General features: G+C 28.3%; 1 protein-coding gene across 1 annotated transcript; it reads left to right on the plus strand.

Annotated features, from left to right (window-relative positions):
- The first annotated feature begins 118 nt into the window (after positions 1 to 118).
- Positions 119 to 2,052, plus strand: LOC100781670 (transcription factor MYB92). Its single transcript, XM_003520090.4, has 3 exons — positions 119 to 373; positions 588 to 717; positions 1,182 to 2,052. The coding sequence occupies exons 1-3, from the start codon at positions 241 to 243 to the stop codon at positions 1,858 to 1,860; spliced, it is 942 nt and encodes a 313-aa protein (XP_003520138.1). The 5' UTR covers positions 119 to 240; the 3' UTR covers positions 1,861 to 2,052.
- Positions 2,053 to 9,270: the final 7,218 nt, after the last annotated feature.

Raw genomic sequence — 9,270 nt, forward strand, 5'->3', positions numbered from 1 at the left:
TTTTAGGTAACACGTGATGAATTTCAAAACTTCTATTAATTAAACCTAGTTGTGGGCCACATAGACACCACATATTCGCCTTATAAATAGATAGCTGCCATTTAGGTTGCAAGTGTAGGAAGCATCCTTCCCCATTTCCCACATTTGAAATTGAAGGAAATGAAGTGACTCAGCTTCCGGCTTAGAAAGAGAGGATAAAGAAGAAAGACACAATAACTAGCATACCATAAGATAATAGATATGGGAAGATCTCCATGTTGTGATGAAATTGGTTTGAAGAAAGGCCCTTGGACACCTGAAGAAGATCAAAAGCTTATTGATCACATTCAGAAACATGGTCATGCAAGCTGGAGAGCTCTTCCAAAACTAGCAGGTACTATTTTTTTATTTGTAGAACCAAATCGAATATAAATATCCATCAGATATTTATAATAATTCATATATCTTATTTAATTACGTGAGCTAGAGTATTAATTAATACTACTATATGTATATTTATGTTATATCATACTGTCATAAAACTCATAATTAGTTTATCCTCTTAGGCCACATAACTAATGGAGGTGATCATTTGTATTTGGTAACAGGACTCAACAGGTGTGGCAAAAGTTGTAGGTTAAGGTGGACGAACTACTTGAGGCCCGACATTAAAAGAGGGAAGTTTTCCCAAGAAGAAGAACAAACAATTCTAGATCTCCATGCTATCCTAGGAAACAAGTAAATATTCAACACCACTATAGTACTTTTTTTTGTGTTTCGATGTTAATTATATTCTTAACTAGAGGCCTGCTCTTATAGCCGGAGAACTTTATTGCAATTTCCATTAATTTATATCGGTTAGTTATGCTTGTAGTCGCCACTAATTCCATAATTAAATTTCTCTTCAATAACTATTTTTTTATGCATTATATATATGTGGAGGAATTTTGTAATAATCTAATAGAATAGATGAGCAAATGAATCATATTAATTTGATTAATTATTCTGAAGCAAGATTTTAAATATCGGTTGCAGTCGTATTGTGATTTTATTACATTTGATGATATCTCAGATAAATACAACAATGTGATTGCAGATAATTAAAAAATATTAATGTTGCAGTCCAAATCAAATTGGTTGATTATTTTTTAAAACCTTGTTCTGAAGCTTATGTACTTTAGTTTTTTTTCTCCTTTGAGTAGATGGTCCGCAATAGCAAGTCACCTACCGGGTCGGACAGATAATGAAATCAAGAATTTTTGGAACACCCATCTCAAGAAGAAGCTTATTCAAATGGGTTATGATCCAATGACACACCAGCCTCGGATTGATGATATCTTCACAGGCTTGTCTCATCTCATAGCACTGGCTAACCTCAAAGAACTCTTGGACCAACCATTGGAACAAAACCTTGCAAGGCTTCAAGAATTGGCCAAGCTCCAATGCTTACAGCAACACCTCTTGCAGCCACAAGCTTCATTAAATATTGATGCAGATCCTAATTACACAATTAATAGCACAATAAACAGCACCTTCATGATGAACAAAGGCACCATCAATGTTTCAAATGATCAATTTGAGAACATTATTATGTCATCTAATTGTACCATGCCTTTCTCTGACATGCCTGAATTGAAAACACCACCTTCTTGTTCATATGAAGCACCATTAAGTAATAAGGACATGATTCAATTGTCTCAAGGAGAAATTTATCCCGATTCTCCATGGCTTCTTTCATGTTCAAGCACCACTCCTTCTTCTCCTTCTTCCCTTGTGGCTCCACCTGTGACGGAGGTTTCGTTGAGTACTAATGTGGAAGATAATTGCACTATTTGGCCTGAGCTCCTATTAGAGGACCCTTTGTTCAAAATGATTTCCTAGTTTGAGATTAATATTTTGTGTAACGTGACATTAATTTAGTGTTGTTATATTAGCTAGTCCAATAGTCTTACAATGTTTATTAATTCCCATATTGTGCGTTCGTTTGTATACAATGTTCATTTTATTGAAAACACTCATTGTACTCTTTTTTTTTTTGTAACTTATTTTTTCGTGAATGTATGAAATGGCTGTGGTGGCTTTGTCTTTAAGGTATCGTTTCCATGAGTTTTAGGGAAAATAGTGAGGAAATTTAGTTTTTCATCACTAATATTAACATCACAAAAAAAAATTAGCGACAATTTTTTAAAAATTATATATATGTAAATTGCTTCATCACTAATATATTTTTTCTGGTACATGCGATGCAGAAACAAAAACAAAAAAAATAAAAAATCTATTGATTAAGGACCTTTACAAATTAAGTGTTATCTAAATCAATCTATTTGTACACTAATGATCAGCAGGTTTTCTTATGCATATTTTTATCACGTTTTAAATATACATTCTCACCTGCTAAAAAAAGTTTTAAATAATGTTTCAATCATTTTAAGTTACAGTTGAATAACAATAATAAGAAATTATTACGAAATTCGCCCAGGTTTTCTTTTTTTTGTTTTTGGTATATCAGCTTTTTCACACCCAACTTTGATAGTTGTGGATAGTATATATCAAACAGATAAATTAATGTTTAAAGTGACGCAAGAGGATTCCCAATAATGGGAGACGGACCCAGTAGTTAGGATTCTCATCAACTATACCAACGTCAAAGTTGCTTGGATGGTATAACTCTTAAAGTTGTAAAAAGTTATTTGAAATGATCAAATTAACACTCTACCCTCTTCAACTTAATTCAAACATAGTTGTGTTCGTGACTGAAACTTCAAAAATCTTTGAACCCTTTATCATTCAGTTTTTTTTAACCTAAAAGATTCTGTGATTAAATTTTTAATGTCGCTAAAGACAAAAGAAAACTTAGTAGGTTGAGGTAATTGATCACTTCTTCTTGATGTGGTTAATTAAAAAATACTTACTTGCCTTTCAATAAAAAAGAAATACTTACTGGATGTAATTAATATGTGCATAATAACAACTTCAACCAATAGAAACGAAGGCTATAATGACATGTTTTCTAGTGAGCAGGTGGATCTTACTATTCCTTTTCTTACAAGGGATTGACATAACTTTTCTTACTAATGACATTCAATCATACAAATCAAAGTCGTTGCCTCGTCGTGTATTTGTGGTAACAGGACCAGTGAGATAAGTTATAGGAAATATAATAAATAAAATAAAATAATATTATTGAAAAATATTAACAGAGATATATGAGAAGAGGTACAAATGAAGAACTACTATTCAGGTCTAAAATAAATTTGGTTTGTCCAAACAAATTGTCAATTTTTGTGCATAAATTGTTAGTAATAGAAAATTACTCAAACAACAGTTGAAAGTCAAATGGGACATGCTTTTCATTAGTCAAAGCAACAGGAAAGATGGTAATTAAATAATAAGTTATTTGAAAGAGATGCCAAAGAACCTAATCCGACACCTTTGGTTGTTAATTAAGGATAGCTATCATGCAATTTTCCACTGGGTGTGATGTTTTTGTTTTATTTACTATTATTTATAGTCAGTAGTTGTCTGACATTTATACAAATTTATAACGAATTTTAAGAAATATTTTTTTAGAATAATTTATTTAGAGTTTAATATGTATACATTATCAATGTAATGAACATTATCGCGGCTCCCCTGGTGTCCATGAATTAAATATATATTTGCTGATAAAAAAAATTCTAGTGTAAATCTTTTTATATTATCAATTAATTAGAATTATTTGTATAAGACTTTTAAGATAATTATTGTTTTCCAAAAAAAAAAAGATAATTATTCTTGGTGTAAATGTCTTTTATAAAAGTTAACAAACATGTTATTTTCTAATAGTAACAAAATTTAACAGTAATTGATAATATAAAAATCAGTAGAGAGAATTATCAGATGAAACAGATTAAAAACAGAATCATGTAAATATACAACTAATAATATTTAACAAGTCGTTGATATTCATAGAAAAGGTAAAAGTTACAGTAGAATCAGACAGACTTTTAAATATATATATATATAATTTATTTGAATTTTTTAAAATATCATTAGTAATTAATTTAAAATATTTTTGAAAACCTAAAGCAGTGACTTTACTGCTTAATTTAGTCTTGGATTGACCTGTTTATGATTCGAGTAGGGATTTCCTTGTTAACATTTTGGTAAATTTAGTGCCTAATAACATTAAGAAATAATTATTTTTTATTTTTAAAAAATAATATAAAAAGTTAGGTGTTTGATTTCAAAATAGATTATTTCAAACATTAAGTATTGATGATTACAAATAATTGTTACCAAGACATGGATAAATTGATATGAAATTATTCTAACTTACTCTACAGTTCTCTTGAGTTCAAACGTTTGCTATGCACTACTTTGAATTTTCATCTTCAGTTCAAACGTTTACTATGCACTACTTTGAATTTTCATAGTGAGTTTTTTTACTGTTCATAGCAATTATCTTATTATCTACCTGAAAGGAGAAAAGATAATGGGTTTCATTAAAATTAGGTCATGGCTCTCATGTTAACTTGCCAAGTCTTATTGCCAGACTCGGGTGGCTAGCTTTCGCAACAGCAAGGATTGTCGTCTTCATCATTTTGGGGTCTGTTTTGTTTATATGGGTTTTTTTTTTTTAGGTTGTTTTTTTCGGTGATGTTGGTTGGGAATTTGGAAGGGTTTTGTCTTCTTTGTATCGCAATTTTATTTTTTAACTTTGTGTATAGGATATTGATACCCATCGATCTTATATATAATTTAGTTTAGTTTTTCTTTTTAGATAAAAATGATTAATCTTTGTTGTGTAATTTCATTTTGGTCTCATATTGCCCGTGTTTCTTGCCGCCCACCTCCTGTCATTATCAAATAATTTAAAAAAAAAAAATTGAATTCGTAGAATGTGGTTTGGATAATTGAATTACAAGGCTTCAATTCGAAAATACGATCAAAAGCAGTCATAACAGTGAAGTTATTTGACTTAAAAAATTGACCTTCTTATATTTTATTTTTAAAATTTAAGTTTAACTCTAATTTAATTATAAAAGGTTAATTTAAGGGGTGAGAGTTGCCCCTCACTTATATACTAATTTAATTTTATTTTTAGTTGATATGAGACTTGAATTTTTCTCATTACACTTTATCATGCTCAATATTTTTTGGACTTGTTATTTGAATAATAATAATGAATAATTTTTTAGACTAATCTTTGAATATGTTCTGATATCATCTTAAATTGTTAAAATGTGAATTTAAGATGATATCCCAATTAAAAACTCAAATTCAGTCAAAGCATAGACAAGTGATTTGCTTCTGGAAAGACATGACACCGCAATTCCAAGTTGTAAGAGAAAGAAAAATAAGCACTCCAAAATGATCCCACACGAACTGTTATCTACAGCTCCCTCACAGTTGAGCTTCACATTGTCAACAACGGAACTGATCCATTAAATGTTATGCGTCTTGCTCAAACCCGCAGTCATTCCCGTACTTACTCACTCCTTCCCCCTTATGCTAATGATGCAAACATGATGAGCTGAGTTCATTCGAGATGGAAGCAACAATCTGATCCATTGTTGCACTCCTAGCTATTCTCAAAAATTAACTTGTTGTGACGTCTCCATAGAGTATAGTGATGACAAAAATCAAAGCCCATTGACCATTGTTATGATCAAATTCTCTATTTTCATCATCTAAATCAATATTGGGTTTGATTTTAACGCACCCAATGACCATTGTTATGAACTCTCTTTTCAATATTTAACGCACCTATAAATTAATAATTCGAACTTAAGATACATCATTAGTTAATAGAAATAATCTGATCTCATTGATTCATCCGGTAATCAATGTGATTTATTAACTTGGTTTAATAAATATTTCAATTTAATATTTTTATTAATTTAAAAATCATGTAAATTTATATAAGAAAATACTAACAAAAGTCTTTGACAAGGATGTCTACTTTGATTGAGTAGTGTACATGTGAATTCTTATTTTGTTGGATAATCAACACTCCTTCAAAAATAAAATTATTCGCACTCATAAAAGATCTTGAGAACACAACAAAGATTATACCCTAAATAAACATAATAATTTAACGTGATGATTCAACACCTCTTGTCTAAGTCTATGGAACTGTCTCAAAAGTACTTCCTTATCATAAAAATATTATAACACATCTTAAATAGTGTATTACTCTACAAAATTAAATACCTCACTCAATGGTTACAAAAAATTATAACAATTTCATACAAAGATTCTTCATGTGTTTTGTTTCTCCACTAATTCTTTTATCTGTATATAGTGAAGATTGTCACCAACTATAATAAATAAGTTCTCTTGAAAGTTGAAACAAAAATAATTTACAATGCATTCATTCAAATAAGTCTTATATAATAAAATGTAATCTTTTAATTTGCATTTAAATCACTTAAACCTTAATGATAAAAATTCAATTTTCACTATAGTGCACCTTATTTTTGGCTTGAAACTATACACTTATAAACGCTTGGTACTTGAGTTATACTCCTATTAATAATAAAAAAACTAAAAATCAACAAATATGTAGATCAACGTGAGATTTTTCAAACTTAATCACAGGTCTCAAGGCTCGAACAGATTACCTCCGGTAAATGATACATTTGGTTTATTGAAGAAAAAAAAAAAACTAGCATAAGTCTTGCGATGAGTGTAGCTAGGTACATATTTCAAATTAATTTTTAATAAGTTATCACAGCCAAAAGTCATGCGATAAGTGTGAGAAAACGTAAGTTTTTTAATTAGAGCGGTGAAATATTTAGTGATGAGTACGTATAGCTAGAAATGATTAAAACAAAAAACAAAACAAGCAGGATATATAGTGTGCTAGCTAGTTTCTGGAATCCAATGGAAGAAGGACTAAACAAAATGTATTTTTCTTTCCCCAAGTGGAAGAAACCAGGGTCAACATTGAAAAAATATTATGTTTTGTCTCATGTTACCTGATACAAATATTTTAATTTCTTACAATGTGATAATAATATATTAAGGACCGGAAGAAACCAGGGTCAAAGGTTTCTCACAATTTTCATGCATTTGTTTCAGATTTTCTATATAATTAATCAGAAGCTAAATAATTTTTTTTTGACAGGAAGAAGCTAAATGATTTAAAATTTAATTGTTTTCAGATTTTCTAAATAATTGTTTTCTTAGCTGTTAAAAAAATTAATCAGAAGCCAAAAAAAATTAAAATTTAATTAAAATCAAAATTAGTTTGAATAGTTTATCATAAAATTAGTTGTTTATTTAAAATATATATGATTTTAAACAAGGATATACTAATTTTATTTTTTAAAATCTCTGGAAAATAATTGCTAAATTATTTTACATTATAAATTTATAATTATTCTTTTTAATAAATAAATAAAAAAACAATTGTTTTGGATTAATACAATTAAGATACCTAGAAAATAAATTATATGAAACAAAAAAAAAATCTTTTTTGACAGTAATAAATAAACAAAATTCTTGATAAATAGACTTTACTGCGTCTGGATAATTACATGCATAGCTTGTGTAAGATCATGTTTTCCTATTTCAGAAACTTTCTTTCCATGTTCTTCAAGGGAAACTCTTCCGAATTATTTTTGCAATATTTTAATGACCACACAAGTGTACTTTCAACGACAAAAGAGAATTCCGATTAGAATTGGAGACTTGTGAAGGTTTCTTGTGGCCACTAATATGTTTCCCTTTCCCCAATTTGAGCAAGAAAATGTTTGTCCTTTATAAGCACATATAGTCCACAACGAGACGGAACCCAATCTAGTATTTAATTTAATTTGCAAAATTCAACTTCAGCTATCTGTTTGAACAAGGTATTTTAGGAAGAAAAATTATCTTTCAGGAAATTTAAATTATTTTCTGCATAAATATTGAAATTTTAGTTTGTCAGAGTCTGATCAATAGAGTGGAATTAAATGGAATAAAAATGAATTAAGATGAAAGTTTAACTTAAATTTTCATCTTATTTTAGTGTTCATCTCATTCTTATATCACTTTATTTTAGTGCAAATCAACAGATCCTCGAGAAAGTTTAATATTTTCTCCAACAAATTAAATTCCGAGATGCTTCATCCGTTGTGGACTTGTGGTTCTATTTTCTAGTATCATGAGGATTCATAGCCACCGGTGTTGAGAATAAAATGTTTATGAGTAAGATTCAATCCATCGTTTAATCAAATTCTAATTTTAATAATATAGTAACATATTTTTTTATCATCGTATTATACTAATTAAATTAAATAGTTGATTAGATAAGTCTTTAATTAAAATTAAGGACATCATAATAAAAAAAAAATCGTGACGTTTCTTTAAGTGGAAATTTTCTGTGGAGTAGTAATTGCTTACAGCAAAAAGAGAAATCGATGACTTCAAACCAGCAGACATGCATTTAATTTAAACATGTGATCATTAGTGTTAAGAGAAAGAACTGAATGCATTTTGTTTAATTATTAATTAAATGTCTTGCTCTTGGTTGGATTTCTCTTTCCATGTTGTTTTTGTGGTGCTTCACATACAAGTTTTTATAATTTTTAAAATTAAATATCATCATTAAATATTAATATAACTGTTGTGAATTATTATTTTAATAGAACATTGTTATTTTAATAGGACAGCATGAAAAATGATAACAGAGAAGTTAAATCCCTTTTTACCGGTTAATTGATTCAGCAGTAAATTTGATTTTCAAATCTGTAAAAGGTGTCAAATAGCCTTAGATTAAAAAAAATGTAAAATGAAAAGAAAAAGTAGAGGAGAAGAAAAAAAAATTGTATGATAAACATTGAAGCCTGAAGAGAATTTTACTGTTAACGTTCTATTTTAGTGATAAAAAATACTCTCTCGGTTTCTAATTATAAAATATTAATTAATTTATATTTATTCAAAAAAATCAATTAACTTAGTTATTAATATTAAATTTGTTAATATTTGTATTATTTTCTAAAATTATCCTTAAATAATCAATGCATTAAGAGCATAATAGTAGTGAATTTTTAATATTTAAAACTAAACTCTTCCGATCTTCAATTCTCACTCGAGAAAAAAAGACAACTCATAATATTTACTACTTTTTCTATTCCTTTTTAATTGTTGGATTTTTAAAAAAATTTATTTTTATTTAGCTATCATTTGTAAAGTTCAATATCACAATAATTATTTTTTTATTAATTATATCCTTATTTATTTTCTTATTTTTAATTAATTTACACATATATTTATTGTGAAGTGGAAAAAGAATGGGATGAAATAAAAAAATTCACAGCTATT

Source organism: Glycine max, chromosome 2 (genome assembly GCF_000004515.6).
Source record: "Glycine max cultivar Williams 82 chromosome 2, Glycine_max_v4.0, whole genome shotgun sequence".
In the NCBI taxonomy this organism is placed as follows: Eukaryota; Viridiplantae; Streptophyta; class Magnoliopsida; order Fabales; family Fabaceae; genus Glycine; species Glycine max.

Coding starts and splice junctions, on each gene's coding strand:
- LOC100781670 (XM_003520090.4), top strand. CDS start 241: ATGGGAAGATCTCCATGTTGTGATGAAATTGGTTTGAAGAAAGGCCCT. Junction 374..587: donor AGCTCTTCCAAAACTAGCAG/GTACTATTTTTT, acceptor ATTTGGTAACAG/GACTCAACAGGTGTGGCAAA. Junction 718..1,181: donor CATGCTATCCTAGGAAACAA/GTAAATATTCAA, acceptor TCCTTTGAGTAG/ATGGTCCGCAATAGCAAGTC.